General features: G+C 38.5%; 1 protein-coding gene across 3 annotated transcripts; it reads left to right on the forward strand.

The window, feature by feature from the left end:
- The first annotated feature begins 5651 nt into the window (after positions 1 to 5651).
- Positions 5652 to 16900, forward strand: paxip1 (PAX interacting (with transcription-activation domain) protein 1). 3 transcript variants are annotated; one of them, XM_060873404.1, is made up of 21 exons: positions 5652 to 5847; positions 6913 to 7047; positions 7184 to 7227; positions 7424 to 7487; positions 7563 to 7697; positions 8896 to 9426; positions 9594 to 10377; positions 10552 to 10646; positions 10770 to 10862; positions 10994 to 11131; positions 11220 to 11341; positions 11450 to 11634; positions 12064 to 12107; positions 12372 to 12439; positions 12695 to 12797; positions 13027 to 13195; positions 14849 to 14949; positions 15613 to 15747; positions 15860 to 15935; positions 16427 to 16486; positions 16678 to 16900. In XM_060873404.1, the coding sequence occupies exons 1-21, from the start codon at positions 5767 to 5769 to the stop codon at positions 16692 to 16694; spliced, it is 3180 nt and encodes a 1059-aa protein (XP_060729387.1). In that variant the 5' UTR covers positions 5652 to 5766; the 3' UTR covers positions 16695 to 16900. The 3 variants fall into 3 exon arrangements, with proteins under 3 accessions (XP_060729387.1, XP_060729382.1, XP_060729385.1); XM_060873399.1 differs by lacking the exon at positions 16678 to 16900 and having other exon boundaries at positions 16427 to 16670; XM_060873402.1 differs by lacking the exon at positions 16678 to 16900 and having other exon boundaries at positions 7587 to 7697; positions 16427 to 16670.
- The last annotated feature ends 523 nt before the right edge of the window (positions 16901 to 17423 follow it).

Raw genomic sequence — 17423 nt, forward strand, 5'->3', positions numbered from 1 at the left:
CCTCAGGATGTGTTTATGAATCTTAATTAACACAGAATTCCTCAGAACTGCAACAGGCAAACAAAGAAAAGTTAGCTCAGGAAAACGTTACAGGCAGGGGGTTACATTTAGAGGTGAAGGATCTAGAAATTAAAATATTGGCAGAGTAATTTAGTGTGTCAAATAACAGCAAGAAGCCTCATCTCTCGAGTTTACAGATATCAGGATCCTTGCTGAGATTTTGTGAGTGTAAGTCTTTCCTAAGCTTTCGTCTCATCTCACTCCACATTTGCATTTTGATGCATAACCTGCTGTGAGAGAAAGTAAGCTTTTGATGATTTATTCATGATTAAAAAGGCTTACATTTATTTTTTTTAGGCTCAGGTCTTTCAAAATGACTCATGAACAACTTGAAAAATGTCTCCTTACTGTAATGGCTACTAATGGCATGCAGTGGAACCTCAACATTTGAGGTCTTTTGCTCCTGTGCACTGGTGTCATTGTATGCATTTCAAGTGGGTCCTCGGGTTTCCTCCCACCTCAAAAAACATGCCGATATGTGCGCTGATGATGCTACATTGCACCCTAGGTGTAAACTTAATTCATAGAGATAGTTGTGGATCATGAAAAATAATTTTTATATATTTCACACTGTATTCTCTGATGCTCCTGGACTGGATTTTGCCTGGTGTGTTTGGATCATATTTGGATAATTGGCACTTTTAAGAAGCCAGTCCAAATGCAGCTAAGTAGTTAAGGAAGTAATTAAACTGCAGATGCTGTATTTGATGGTAATGATATGAGGCTGATATGTGTTTCACTCAATATTCAGATGATAAACTCAGCAACTGATTGCCTTCCTATAATGAAAAGTTTTTTTTTTACATTTACATTTACATTTACAGCATTTGGCAGACGCCCTTATCCAGAGCGACGTACTTAAGTGCTTAAATCTCTAACATTGGATACATTAATGCTGGCTCACTAAGTTACATACTTAAGATACCATGAGTTTAAAACATTTGTTCAAAGTTACAATGAAAAAGTGACAAAGGTGTTTTTTTTTAATGCAAAAGATAAGGAAAGAAGTGCTAGTTGAAGTGTTTCCTGAATAAGTAGGTCTTCAACCGCCGCTTGAAAATAGCCAGTGACTCAGCTGTCCGGACCTCTAGGGGAAGTTCATTCCACCACCTTGGTGCCAGTACAGAGAAGAGTCTTGTAGTATGCTTGCCTCTTACCCTGAGAGATGGAGGAACCAGTCGAGCAGTGCTGGTAGATCGGAGGGTGCGGGGTGCAGTGCGCGGAGTGATGAGGGCTTTGAGGTAAGAGGGAGCTGGTCCATTTTTGGCTTTGTAGGCCAGTATCAGTGTATTGAATCTGATGTGTGCAGCTACCAGAAGCCAGTGGAGGGATCGCAGCAGCGGGGTGGTATGCAAGAACTTTGGCAGGTTGAAAACAAGCCGGGCAGCTGCATTTTGGATCATTTGCAGAGGACGGATTGCGTTCATAGGTAGACCTGCCAGCAGTGCGTTGCAGTAATCCAGTCTAGAAATGTCAAGAGACTGAACAAGTACCTGAGCAGCCTGTGTGGACAAAAATGGCCGAATCCTTCTAATGTTGTAGAGAAGAAACCGACATGAGTGAGTCACATTAGCAACATGAGAGGAAAAGGACAGTTGATTGTCCATGGTTACCCCAAGGTTGCGAGCTGTGGCTGAAGGGGAGATCAGATCATTGTGCAAGGATATACTGTAGCAAGATCAAGACCTGGGGATGACTCACCTGGGATGAACAGCAGTTCAGTTTTGCTAGGATTGAGCTTTAACTGATGAGCAGTCATCCATGATGAAATTTCTGCCAGACAAGCTATGGCATCTGAGGGTGGGAAAGAGAAGATAAGTTGTGTATCATCAGCATAGCAGTGGTAAGAAAACCCACGTGAGGAAATAACTTCACCAAGAGAGTGAGTATACAGGGAGAAAAGAAGAGGACCAAGTACTGAGCCCTGTGGGACGCCATTGGAGAGTCTGCGTTTTTTAACTCAGATGCAAAGATGGAAATCTAAATGAAGTCAGTACAAAAAATGTAAGATACAGGATTTAATTAATAAATATTGTGTTCAGTACACCACAGGTGACAGTGACAGCAGGAATGACTTCCTGTTAAACTCCTAATGAAGCACTGGGCTTGATTTTCTTTTAAAGACTTTGCAGGCTACAACAAACAGGTTAATCAAAGAGTGATTAAACCTCATTAAGATTGGAATAATCACCTTAAGTCCATGACCATAAAGTTCAAACATTACTACACAAGGAGCTTAGAAATGCTCAAGGTTGCTTAGTTACTTAAACCCCAGGAGAAATTTCTGATGCCGTGCCAACCGGCAGCAGCAACATCAGCTCTGGCTCTGAATAACTGAACACCGAGCACTTATGTATCAGACATACTGTACATGCATATATGCATAAATAAACACTCATCCAGGAACCTTTATGTTATGTACTATTAGCTGTGTGTTAGAAAGAATGATATATACTACAACAAAAGTCCATTCATTTATATACTGAGTATAAATTACGCCTTTCTTTAGACATCCCTAAAGCACTGTGGCCTTCAAACTCCTCCATGCGTGAAGAAAATGCTCCATGCTCTGAGTGCAGACTTTGGAAAATCATCTTTGTATTCGTGTGTAGGAGGCTTCAACCCACACTGACGCCACCTTCAACCCTTAATCAGTATCAAATGGCTGAAGTCTCATCAAATCATTTCTTTAATGACCAGATTGGAGATATATCTGAAACTGCTTAGAACTGTTAATCATACAGTGACCAGGGAAACAGCTCAGAAGCTTTAGCAGTTAACAAAATATCAATCACAGCATTATTACATTTTCACCTGCCAAGTATCAACTGTAGAAATGTTTAGCTAACAATACGAACATATGTTAATGTACCTTATATTCATATATTATATATGTTTCTATTTATGCAAATTAAAAATAAATAAATAAATAAATGCAATCTGTAATTGCTGGGAAAAGTTACACGTACAAGTAAGTATGATAATTTTTTTTTTCATAATAACTATACTTTTCTCAAAGTAACAAAATAATCTTTTTGAAACAACAATATGGTTTTCTTGTAATAATGATATGCTTTATCTGTAATAACAATATACTTTTCTCATAATAGCTTCATGGTTTTCTTGTAATGAACCCTTCATGTTAGAAATCAAAAAATAAATAAATAAATAAATAAAAATAAAAAATACACTATTATTTAGTAACAGCAATATGTTCATTTGTAAAAACAAGACATGTGATAATGAGTTGCTTTTCTTATAACAAGCTGTCTCATAATAATATGCCCAGATGTTTATGTGCTTTTCTCGCAAGAACATCATGTTTTCTCATAATAACGAGATGTTTCTTAATAGTAACGACCTGATTTTTCATGCTGATGAGACATAATGCAGAATGAAATCTCAGCTCAGAGTAAATTAATTTGATTTATCGTGTCTTACACTATGTGGTAACGGTTTGGAATTTAATGACATTTCATGCATTATCAAAACTTCTACAGAACAATCAGGACTCAGGAGAAAACCCAGTACGCACCTCAGAGAGACTCGCTTCATTTCCTAATTAAAGACGCACGCGCGCTCATGTATCACGGCGAACAGGATTACAGAATCTCAGCAAACTGGGAGAAACCGGGAGACGGAGGAAGAAGCGCGCGCCACCGACACTCACTCACGCGCGCGCTCACTCACTCACTCACTCACTGTTTCAAAGGCACGCGGACTGCAGCCGGTTTGCAGTTATTACCGTGCAGCTTCAACATACATCCTGAAACAGGTAAGGGTTTATTAGCACACGCTTTCTGTCCTGAAGAAACAACATGCAAAATGTTGAAGTATCAACACTGATAAACACATTATAGCCTACAGTGTTAGATAAACACGTGCACCATGTTTGATCACGTGTTTATCACGTACAGTATTGCTTACCTTAGGACAATTGACTCTATCCTAACACGGTGTTAAGTGACACCTTATTCTAATGAATTAACACCTTTTTTATTAGCACTTAGGGGTTCTGACTACTCCTAGTGATGAATTGAACTTGAATTGAATTGCTGATGTTCAATGACTTATCACAGTGTTTGGCTGACAACTTCAATAATAAATGGACACTTCAGATGAATGGAGACTGAATGGAGTCACAGTATTCAATGAAATTATATAGTGCTATATATCAGTAGTGCTCGATTGATTCATATTTAATTAACACTATACAACCTTGAGGAAACTGAGTGTTGAAATAAGGCCTACAATGTTTAATGGTTATTTAACATCTTAGTTGTTAGTATTGTGGTTACTCAGTGTGTTAAATGAATACAAAGTAGAACTAAATTAACACACTGGTAAATTACTCATATGGTGACCATTTTACAATGTTGAACATATCGGAATAAAGGATTAATTAACACCTTTGTGTTAGGAGGCAAGGTGTTTAATTAAATCATCCACATTATTTAGTGTTGCATAAACATCGACCTAATTAACGCAACATTACATTATGGCCAACAGTGTTTTACTTAATATTGCTCTGAGATACACCTTATAAAATGTTAAATGAAATTAGTGTTAAATACCTATGCATTTAATTGACCGATGGACACGTCCTCCTTTGGCACTCAACGTTTCAAGATCTCATTAGCACTTTCTACCAGAGAAAAACAAGGCGATCGCTCGTTGTTGATTAGGACAACTGATGACGCCGTGGTGATGCCACACTTAGCAACATGAGAATGATTCATCTTTCACAATTATTAGAGGTTGAGTTATTGGCAGAATGTTAAAAAAGAATGAAATCTTAAGCTAGGCTTCAGTGTGAATGTATTATGACTAATGCTGGTGTCAGTCAAGTGGTTAAAGTGTTGGACTATTGATCAGAAGGTCATGAGTTCAAATTCCAGGTTAGGGTAAAGAACAGCTTTAGCCTTCTGCTAAATTGTACATTTTCACCTGCTTGAGGACTTCATTGCAATTTTCATTCATGAGCTCAGAAGTACTAATACATTTTAATTTTCGATTTCTTTCTTTCAGCTTTCAAACTTTTAGATAATATTTTCTCCGAAAAAAAAAGACATATGTACTTCATCGTCTTTTCCAGTATTTCCAGCAATTCACGCCTTCATATTTGGCGCCTTAACTAGTCAGTGCGCGCGCGAATAAGAGTTTTCTCCGCCCACAAATGCTCCATGTTCCATTTTATGAGGGGTGCTTGAAATTTACATAATCATTTTTCTCTCTAAAAAACACAGGTTTTTGTTCTAATAAATACGCATGACAACACGTTATTTTTTTACATTGAAAAGCTATATATGAATGACATTGACGTAATTTGAGGTTAATGTGATACAAGCAGAAAACTATTTTCTTTCACCCTACTATCGTGCATGTATATCTTCCTACCGCCGAATCCTCTTTGGCGCTTTAGATACGTTTTTCGCCCATCCGTATTCCGACAGACCCCACCTTCTCTAATCGTATTGGCTACTACATAATAAAACGACGAAACTACAGCTGTATTACCCAATCATTGTACATGTTTTTGTAGCCAACAACCCAATGCTATCAAAGATCTCTGAATACGGGTAGGAAAACAAACGATGCGTCCAGTCACCTCTCTTCAGTCGCGAAGCTGTTCAGGAGACTCAATAATGTTTCTGTTATCGGCATAAGTTAATTCAAAAGTTTTGTGTTATTTATTACAATATAATAATGGTGGAAGAAGAGTTGAAAGTTCCTAATGAGCTTTTTAAGGACGTGAAGTTTTATGTCGTCGGGGATATTGACCAAAAGGTGAAGTTTTTTTCTGTCAATGTTAGCATGTTAGCATGTTTTCAGTGCTAGCTAGTTGTGCTATAAAGAAAACTGACTAGCATTATAAACGTACAGCTTTAACGTTAGCTTCTAATCCGGCGCCAATTTTAGTTCAGCTCATGAATGACGTTAAATACAATTATGTGCTAAAGTGTGATTTATGGAAGCTTTGGTATAGAGCTAACGCTAACTAGCCAGCCACCTATAATGAATAGTAAGGCGTGTTAGCTAGCATGCTAATAAATAAATGCCAGTTCTTGTTCGATGTGTTAATAAGACTTGTATTAACACTTGATATAATATATTAGCATTATAGTTTATTTATTAGATCGAGAGACGTTTGCAGGAAGACTAGCTTGCTAGCCCAAAGGCTAATATACGAAACTGTTCTGAGAGCTCAAAGTTTGTCTGAAACTGATTTAAATCAACAAGATTTAAGGTTTGAAAAAAGTTTTTAAGCCATACATTTCCTCAGCGAGTCTCTGTATACAGTGCTAGTCTCAAAAAAGTGTGATCACACACAAATCCATTTTCAGGTAGAAGCATATTCATTTTTATTTATTTTAATACCATGTATGTTGTTGACTGAAACTTCAAAGTAACAATTTCGTTAATATAAATGTAAGATTTTAACTGTGATTTGACTCATTAGAATAAGAGATGCAGAGATTTAATTTTAAGTAATTTCTGTCAATACTTAAATTTTGTAAATCACAAAATTTGAAGAACAAAAAAAAAACCCTCAGCTGTGAGTTGAAATGTGCCATCACGTTATCTGCGAACTAGAAGACGGACAAAACAAAGAGGGATGATCGCAGAATTCTGTGATACAGAAGCATTTTTTAATCTCAGTTCTATGGTTAGAAGATACATTCTAGTTCTATGGTTAGAAGATGCTTCATTGTGCAGTGTGATCTGTAAAAAAAAACATGCTGAGTGAGAGAGAGAGAGAGAGAGAGGGATCTTGTGCAGTTTGATGAGAAATAATTTCTAAAGAATCAAGTAGTCTGCTGAACTCTGAATGATTTCTTGGTGTGATTTCAGGTGGTGCAGCTACTAAAGTCGGGGAAAGGAAAGGAAGTGTCCTACATTGCCCTTGCCACGCACATCATCACAGAGGATGGAGACAACTCGGAGGTCAGCGAGGCACGCGAGGTCTTCTTCTTACCTGTAGTAAAGGTAAAGTTCACAAGAACCTCACAATCACTTAAGTAAATGGGGATGTGGTAGCTTCACTACTTTCATAATAACGGTTTTAATAATATATGTTGCGTTTTATTCCTTATTTTTTTTTTTTTTTTTTTTTTTTTCCCAGCCCACATGGGTGATTCTGTCAGTCAGATGTGGAGACTTGCTGCCGTATCCTTTCTTCAAATTTCTTCAAATGTCTATAAGAAGTACATTTTAATAAGAATGTGTACATGATAAAAATGTATGTGTGCATGTGATCCTGTGCCTCTGTGAATTTTTCAGATTACAGTTTTTGATTACTCTGAATAACAAATAATTGAAATGTGCAGCTCATTTATTGTCCCCTTGACCAGCTGTTAATCAGTGTTACAGGTTTTTCTCCCGAGTCCGGCCAGTTGTTCTCTGGTGTGCGGGCATGTTTGTCTCATGTAAGTTTTTGTGCCTCATTCCCAGTAATTAGAAAATGCATCCCAGTTTTTTCTCCCTTTTGTGTTTATTTTCAGTTTGTTCCTCTGTCTGTCTTGCAGCTGAAGGAGGATCTTAGCACCCTGTGGGCTTTTATTACGTTTTATGGAGGAGACTGTCAGCTGAATTTCAACAAGAAGTGTACACATCTGGTGGTTCCTGAACCCAAGGGGGTAAATAGCCATTCATTTTTTTTTTCTTTTCACCCCAGCTTTGGAGTTTATAACTGGTGTCTTTGATTTGCATTTAGATTTGACTTGTCCTTGTGAAAGCTGAACGTCGTGTTTTGTCTTGTTATTCGCGTTGTTTTATGGTTGAAGAGTGCGTTTAAGCTGCTTATAAATGGAGTTATGGTGGTGTTTAAGAGGCAGACACCTGCAGATCTTGTGTGTGTGTGTGTATGTGTAGCCTATATACTACTCGGATTTTATTGTTTTAAAGCAGGGTTTATTGGCCTGCATTTGGTGTTGCTGGTTTTTAGAGCTGTATTTGAGGATGAATGTATTTTATAGCCCTCACCCTGATATCTGCTCTAAACATTTATTCACTGTTAAGACAAAATCCAACCCCAATCCCCTGTTTCTCAGTTCTTGAGTTAATTATTCAGTTCCCGGTTTGTTCTGTTTAGCTAATGTTATATAATTTTAGTCATTGTTTACTGAAAACACAAGTTCACCATAATTCTTGTCGAAACAGACACACTTTCATACTTTTTAAATTTTTTTTAAGGATGCTTTTACACTAACTGCTCGTAAGAAAATAATGAACGGAAAAATAATTGACTGGATTGTTGGATGTTGGGATCGAAACACTGAAAATGGAAAAACAAGAACACAAAAAAAGAAAGTTGTTTATTTGCAAAGATTTAAACCTTTAGCCCAATCTCTCTCTCTCATAAAATAAAGCGAAGAATTGTAAGTATGAAGCAGCTGTTTGCAATAACTGATTTTTAAAAATGTAATTCTTGTACAAATTACCTGCAAAAATATTTCCATAGAGCTGCATAAAATAATGACTAAAGTCAAGACCTCAGTATATAATGTGGATGAGAAGTCCCCATTTGTAAAACCGATTTCTGGTCTGGAATGCTTGTTGTTGTATGCTTAGTCATTTTATAGACACTTTTCTGCGGGTTGCTGTAGATCCTGTGGGCAAAGCTTTGTGAACATGGCTGGGAATGGATGGTGTGGGCCCAAGGTTATACTTGGAATTCATTAAAAATAGTTAGCTGCCATTTAAACTGTGGCTCAAACTCTATATGTCCCTTTATTTCATTTTTTTATTTCCAGATCAATACTGCATGACAGATGTATAAAAGCAAGCGTTCAAATGTTATTTTATGCATTTTAAAAAGTTTTGCTCTGCTCTCAGGCGAAATACGAATGTGCACTGAGGTACAGTGGGATTAAAATCGTCACCCCGGAGTGGATCACCGACTCCGTTAAAGGCAAGAACAGGAAGGATGAGGCAGTTTACCACCCAAGGCTCACTTACTATGAGGAAGAGGAAGAAGAGGAGGAAGATGAGGTCAGCGAGGACGATCGTAGTTCACGCTCTGAAGGAAGCAAGCGCTCTAGCCCTGCCTCATCGCGAGGGCCGTCGCCTTCCAGACGTGCACGCTCACCCTCGCCCAAAGCTGAGGTCATGTTCGATGACTCAGACGAATCGGACAAAGAGGAGCTCAACCTGAACTGGACACTCTCTAAGCACCGCCTCCAACCAGGCAAGGACACGGCACTAATTAACCTGTGTGACAGCGTTCCTCCTGTACCAGGTAACGGCCAGGGGTCAGAGCGTCCAGAGATGGTTGGTGGGTGGAATTCAGGGCCACGACCATTACGGAATATTAATAAGAGCGGAGAGCAGCAGCAGCAGCTCCCACGACCGCCCAATGTTGCACATGTAAGAGACAGATATTTTATGTTTGAATAATGGATGAATTAAAAGTATATATTAAGTAATTAAACATTTAAACATAGTGCGGTTGAATTCATAGTGCTTAAACATAGTGCGGTTTTGTTGTTATTCATGCTTACAAATTAGTGTTGTTTTTGTAATTACAATTTAAGATTCTTCAGAGTCTGACTTCTAAAAGTGTGGAACCGCAGGGGAACCAATCTCGCGTCCCGAATCAGCTTCTCTTCAATGCGTCAAAACCTGCACAGCACACAGCACCACAGCATGCTCCTGAAGTGCAGCAGCAGGTACTCCAACACCAGCAGCAACAGTTGCAGCAGCAACAGCAGCAGCAAGCACACCCAATCCAACCACCACAGCAGCAACAACAGCAGCAGCAACATCCGCAGCAGATGCTCCAGCAGCAAACTATGATGCACCTGCAGCCGCAGGGCATGCAAATACATCATTCGCAGCAGCAGCAACAGCAGCAGCAACAGCAGGCAGGGTTTTCACAAATGCCCCAACAACCACATCAGTTCCTCCCTCAACAGATACACCAGCAGATCTACTCTCAGCATCAGCATCAGCAACAGCAGCATGGCTTCCTGCAGCAGCCACTGCGACCGCCACAGCAACAGCATCTCCGACCGCCCTTGCAGCAGCAGCAGCAGCAGCAACATCTTGCATTACAACAGCAGTTGCTGCAACAAAGACTCCAGCAGCAGCAGCAACAACAACAACAGCAAACTCAACAGCAGATGCATCATCAACATTTACAACAGCAACAGCACATGCAGCAACAGCACATGCAGCACCTGCAGCAGCAACACTTGCAGCAGCAGCAACAGCAGCAGCAACAAATGCAGAATATGCAGGCTCCGCAGCATCAGACACAGACACCACTGCAGCTTGTGCAGCTGCATCAGCTGCTGGGCCATGAACCAGGACAGGAGAGTAAGTAGGACAGTGATCATACATGCTGGGTACCAGTTTTTGTATGTAGTTTTTGTCGTGTATTGAAAACAAAACCTGTTTGCTTATTTTTTTATGTTTTATGGAGTTCATGTCTTCAGTTTGAATCTTAATTTAGTTTAATGATCGATTGTGCTGTAAAATCTTTACTTTCAGTTCCTGATGATGCTTTCCTTGTGGGGTGTGTCTTTGCCATCGTTGATTATCCAGAGCAGATGGCTGATAAACAGCTATTAGCCACGTGGAAGCGGGTATGATTCAGGATCTTTATCCAGCAGTTTATTCAAACTTAAACTGTTTTCCTGTCTGCTCTCTAATTAAAAAAATCTGGTTGTTACACAGTAGGTACATTTTCATTATTTTGTATACTGTAGATCATTCAGGTGTATGGAGGCTCTGTAGACTCCTCTTTGAATCGCTGCACTCATCTACTTTGTGAAAGTCAGGCCAGCAGCATGTACGTGCAGGTAAGCACACCCGCCTTGTGTTATAACAAAATGTAATAACATGTGGATTAATATTGAACATGCTGTAATATGAAGCTGTTTGAGCTATAAAGGCATTATTTTCAGTAATGTTTTGTGCTGTATTGCATCAGGCTTTGAGGGATGGAAAGCGCTGTGTTACAGCTCACTGGCTCAACACGGTGCTGAAGAAGAAGAGAATGGTTCCTCCTCATCGCACACTCCATCTGCCGTTCAATTTCCCTCATGGAGCCAAACCCTGCTCGCAACACGTACGAATACCACCACACTTAGTTACCTTCAGGATGATGTATATATCTCGATGGGTGATATCATTTTTTTTAACAATCTGATCCTCAGATTATTTCAGTCACTGGGTTTGTGGACAGCGATCGAGAGGACTTGAAACTTATGTCTTACTTAGCTGGAGCTCGCTACACGGGATACCTGTGTCGCAGCAACACTGTTCTCATCTGCAAAGAGTAAGCCTATAATCGTTTACTTATTCAGTCAGTTGGTGAACTTGGGGTTGTGACCTTGCCCTAAAAACAGGCTTTTTTTTAAAAAAAAATTGTGTGTATTATTTCTAGGCCAAGTGGACTAAAATATGAGAAGGCGAAGGAGTGGAGAATCCCTTGTGTAAACGCTCAGTGGCTGTGTGACATCCTGTTGGGACATTTCGAGGCCTTACGGCAGATACAGCACAGCCGATACACTCAGTTCAACTTAGCTGAACCGCTCGCTCCTAACACACATTATGTCCAGAACCTGTTGGGTACGAGTCTGATGATCTTCACTACTTTGTTATTGGAGGATTTTCCCCCTGAAATTCTTAAAAGAATTAAGTTAGCATTGCCAAAATTGTCTTAATAATCTGATGTCTATTTTTGTGTTTTACTGTCTTAAACTTGATCATGTATGAAATTGAGCACTATATCGCATTTACATTTATGGCATCTGGCAGATGCCCTTATCCAGAGCAACTTAGATTATCTCGTTTTTATACAACTGAGCAATTGATGGTTAATATCCTTGCTCAGGGGCCCAGTACTGGCACCTTGGTGGATTTGAACTTACAACCTTATGATTGGTAGTCCAACACCTTAGACACCAGGCTACCACATCTTGCATTGCTGTGAATAATGTGAAGACTTTTATGTTCTGTCATTTATTTGAAGAAATGTCTGTCTATTGTATTCTTTAGCTGCTTGGAGAAATCCTGTAAAAGTTTTGCCGGAAGCGTTGGTGGTAAGAGACTTTCTAAAAATGTTCTTTTTTTAACTGGACAAACGAAATTGAGACAAACAGGAAAAAAAAATATTTATTAGAATAGGTCTTAGTCTTGTGACTGGTGTGCTCTCTCTCTCTCTTTCTCTCTCTCTCTCTCTCTCTCTCTCTCTCTCTCTCTCTCTCGGTAGAGTTTTATAATGAGTTAATGATGAACCTTTCCAGTATCATTTGTGTACTGTCTCATTGTTAGAGTTTGTCTGAGTTATTTTACTCTGTGTACAGAGTCTCCGTCTGCAGCAGAAACAGAAACAAGCCGAGGGAACCTCACAGCCACCTGCCAAGAAGCCTAAGTGAGTTCTGGATTTAACTTAAGTGTGCTTATCCGATGAGTGTGTGTGTCCATGTGTGTCCGTGGTGTGTTTATGTTGTATTAATATATACGTGATTCTGATATTATAGTATTGATGCCATGGATAATTGCTTTGTCCAATTTCCTCTTTAAAAGGCTTTTTGTCATGAGCTCCTACTTAAAACCCTCAAATATCGGCTAGATCCTAAGATGGTCCTTGTGTGGTAAATAATCCAATCATTATTTCTCTCTTTAGAATAGAGGAACTGCCCCCACCATCTAAAAAGCTTCCTCCAGAGTCGACCCCGTATGTTTTCTTCACTGGTTTTGAACCTGTGCAGACCCAGCAGTATATAAAGGTAACTGAACATGCGGCCTCCTCATTTTTCAGTCATAGAGCTAGTTTATCATGTTGGTCTCCTGAGTACCAGAGACTATAGAGCATTTTCACCGACTCGTTCTCCAGAACACATTCAGGGCAGAGTACAGACTTAACTGCAGCTCGAGAAATCAATATTTGATCTGAGATGACACTCGAGCATTTGTGATGACACACAGCCTCTCACAGGCGTCTTCTTTCTGTTTCAGAGATTGTACGAGCTTGGCGGTGAAGTGGCAGAGAGTGTCCAAAAGTGCACTCATCTGGTGGCCAGCAAAGTGATTCGCACGGTCAAGTTCCTGACAGCCATCTCTGTTGTTAAGCACATCGTCACCCCAGAGTGGCTTCAGGAGAGCTGGAACTGCCAGAAATTTGTGGGTGAGTTTGAGTGGAGTAGGGTTTTAAGACGAAATGGTTTATACAGAGGTGCTGCTGTTTGTGAGGAAAGAAAAGGCAAAAGGTTTTTTAAACATAGTTTTTTAGAATTTTATCTTAAATCTAAAGATACAAGTAATATAACTAAACAAATAAAACCAAAGGAAAGTCTCTTAAATGACCTGTAAAATGTAATTTCAAAAAAATCCACCTTCTTGTGAGGAAACAGGAAGGACACCCCCACATTTATTTGTGCTTAAAAATAAAGTGACCTACAGGTGCATCTCATCAGCTGAAATATATTAGGACAATGTTACAGAACATTTTGAAGGAGTCTTGCCTTATTTAAACCTCAGAAATGTAATTTGGTTTGCTCTTACTTGTTGAATTGTGAGGTATCACCATGGTGAGACCCAAAGAGCTCTCTGAGGCCTTCAGAAAGAAGATTGATGCTAATGAGTCTGTTAAGGCATATAAAAAGAATTTCTCAAAAGATTTGTAATCAGCCATTCCACTGTCCAGAAAATCATTTAGTGGAGAACATTTAAAACAATTGCCAACATTGCCAGGTCTGAACATCCAAGCAAATTAACCCATAAGGGCAGACTGCAAGATGCTTAATGAAGTCTCCAAAAACCCTAAAATATCATCACCGGACCTACAGCAAGCTCTTGCTACACTTAATGTCAGTGAGACTGAACAACTTTAATTTTCATATGTGCATGGAGGAAACCTTTCGTGTCTAAGAAAAACATGAGGCAAGACTGAAGTTTGCAAAAGAACACAGCGACAATGCCCAAGACTTTTGGCCAAAAATGTAATTATTTGAAGACCATAACAGAGGGCATGTTTGGGTTTGGTGTAAACCAAATACAGCAAAAGAACCCCATACCAGCTGTGAAACATGGAGATGGAAGTGTTGTGGTTTGGGAAAGCTTTACTGCAGCAGGACCCGGCCAACTCATCATCATAGAATCCACTATAGATTCTATATTGTTATCAAAAGGTGCTTGAGGAACATGTGAGAGCATCTGTCAAAAAATTGAAGCAGAACAAGATAGTCAAAGCTCAGGTTTAAATCCTACTCAGATCCTGTGGGTGATGTGAAACGGACTGTGCATGCAAGAAACCCATCAAACATCACAATGCTGAAAGAATTCTGCATTGAGGAGTGGCTGAAATTTTCTTCTAGTTGATGTCACAAACCTGAAGGTGGCTACAAGAAACATCTAATTGAAGTTATTTCAGCCAAAGGCGGAATACTAGCTATTAGACCATATTGTGTCCTAACTTTTTCCTCAGTTGAAATACTCATTTTTGTTCATTTATTTTGTTTAATAAGTGAAAAATAGATTTTTTTTGTTTGTTTACATGCAATTACATGTGTACACTTCCATCTATGTGTACAAATTAAATCAAGATCGGAAATCGACATGTTAACATTTCTTAATAAAGAACTGAATATTTAATGGCGGTGTCCTAATTATTTCACACTATTTACCTTACTTGACTATTTACCTTAATTATTAATAATAAGTATAATTTCTGCTTGGAAGCAGAGATGTTTGGTTATATAAAATCACTTTTTTGGTTGGTCAGATCTGTTGGATTGCATTTCCAGGCAAGAGCCCTGTAACTGTGTGTGTCTGTGTGTAGATGAACAGAGTTACATGCTGCGGGATGCTGAGGCTGAGGTGCTTTTCACTTTTAGTCTGGAGGAGTCACTGAAGAAAGCTCATGTTGCTCCACTCTTCAAGGTAACTACCACCGTATTACACCACTATCACTGTCCCCCTCTCTCTTTTTTATTTATTTTTATTTCTATTTCTCCTTTTATTTTAGTTTTTCCTCCCACCTTTCTCATCTTTTCTTCTTCAGTCCATTCTCTCTTTCCTTTTCTACCTTCCTTCTTCCGTTTTCTCTTCTCTATCTCCTCTCCCTTTCTCTGCACTTTTCACATTTTCTCTGATTTTCTTCCTTTTCTTTCTTTTTTTTTCTTCATACCTTTTACCCTAACCATTCTTCCCATTGTATCTTTTCTCTTCTAGCTTTCTTGATCTTTCTTGTTCTCTCCTTACCTATTTGGTTCTCCCTCTCTTCTTTTCTTTATTAACTTTCCTCTGCTTTTCTCTTCTTCCTTTCCCACCTTGCCTCTTTTTTCACTGAATGTGATTTTCTGTCTTTAACTTTTCATTTCTCACTTCAACCATATCCTGTCCTCCCTTTTTTTTCTTTGGTCCTCTCTTCTGTTTGCACTTCTTTCCTATTACTCCGTTCTCCCTCCTCTCTCCCTCCCCTTTCTCCATCTCTGCCGACCAGCGCTGCCGTCCTGCGCTGACGTGTGGTGTAATTGGATGTCGCAGAGGACTTGCAGTGACTGAGATGTACGTGTATTAAAGATGTCCGTTATGTCTCCTCAGGGTAAATTCTTCTACATAACGCCGGGAATCTGTCCGAGCCTCAGCACCATGAGAGCCATCGTAGAGAGTGCTGGAGGGAAACTGCTATCCAGACAGCCGTCTTTCCGAAAAATCATGGAGCACAAGCAGAACAAGGTACTTTCTCTTTTTCCTCTCATACCTTTTAATATTCTTGCTAAAGCAGCTTTGGTATCAAAGTACCGTTTTCAGAAAGCAGCAAATCTGAATATTTAGTTCTCTATTTCAGAACCTACCAGAAATCATACTCATCTCTTGCGACAATGACCTGCATCTGTGTCGTGAATATTTTCTAAAGAACATTGGTAAGGACACAAAGAAAGAAATAAAACTCTTTAACTGTGCCGAAGCCATGGGTTTATACTATAGAGCTGTTGTATTCTGGATTCTGATTAGTCAGCAGGTGTTTATTAATTTTCTATAAAGTCATCTCTCACAGTAGTGCAGGTTTATTTTAATGTACTCATGTTCTTATGCCTTGCCGTTTCCATAGTAACAGCTTTTTCACATGTATTTGTACACATCTTACAAGATAAACAGATTTATAATTGATCTCAGTTTGCTATTTACTTATATATTTATACACATCTCTAATTGAAAGAACCCCAAGAAATAATTTTAATTGATGATCACAATTTGCTTAAATATTATCATTACCTTTAACATGAACAATGTTTATAGATCCATAGAGTTATTCATTATAGAAGGAAATTTTATATATTTATAATCACTCCCTTAACTTGAAGCTCATCATTTTTTGACTGTTCTTTTTTTCTCTCCCTATTTCTGTTAATAGAAGTACACAATGCTGAGTTCATCCTCACAGGAGTACTGACACAGACATTGGATTATCAAGCATATCCTTTTCACCAGGCAATAAAACCCACACAGCTCTCTTTTTTTACTTGTACTTCATCTGTCTAACCTGAACCTTTTTCTCCCTCTTTCTCTCTCTCTGTCTCTTCCTCACTTACCCTGTTTCACTACCATTTAAAAAATGTAGACCTCTTATATTACCTTGTATCAGTCTTGTCCTTAACATTCTCACTTATAAATTCACATGATCGTGGAAACATCCCCAGGAAGAGAACACTAAGCTCTCTCTGTGTTGGTTGACCCTGAAGGTTGCTTTTTTTAAATAAATATATCTAAAAGAAAGACAATACAATTTTTTTTTTGTTTGTTTTTTGTGTGTGTTTTTTGTACCGGTTGACAAGTCTTTTTTGTAGAAATTACTGGTGGAAAAAAATAAATAAATTGTTATTTTTTATGATTGTTTTAAATCATTGCAAATTTTCCCTGATTTGTTTTTGTCTCGATTTTTGGAATAAGTCTTGTTATTGTGACCAAACCAAACTCATTTTACATAAACTGTGCAGTATATGTAGAAAGACAAGCAATAAAAATCTATGTAAAATACTCTACTACTATGATGATGCTAATATGATTTATTTCCTTCTCAGTATAATTGCCTTTTTATATTTTTTTTAAAAATATATTTTAATTGAAAGCAGTGTTTAAATAAGACAAGATTTTCACCTCAGTCCAATCAGCAGCCCCCTAAATTTGCCCATTATTTAGAATGATTTATTTCTTATTGAACTATTTTATTTAATTTGTTTTGCCATATAATTCAATTTTATGCAGTTCTATTGTATGCAGTTTTATTCTCTGAGAAGGATTGGTCAGAACTAGGGAAGGCAGAAGAATAAAAAAGGTACTAAAGAACAATTACAGTATTCAGTATTTCATTGTAATAGTTTATAATATATATGATTTCATAGGCCGTCTAT

Source organism: Tachysurus vachellii, chromosome 1 (assembly GCF_030014155.1).
Source record: "Tachysurus vachellii isolate PV-2020 chromosome 1, HZAU_Pvac_v1, whole genome shotgun sequence".
Lineage (NCBI taxonomy): Eukaryota > Metazoa > Chordata > Actinopteri > Siluriformes > Bagridae > Tachysurus > Tachysurus vachellii.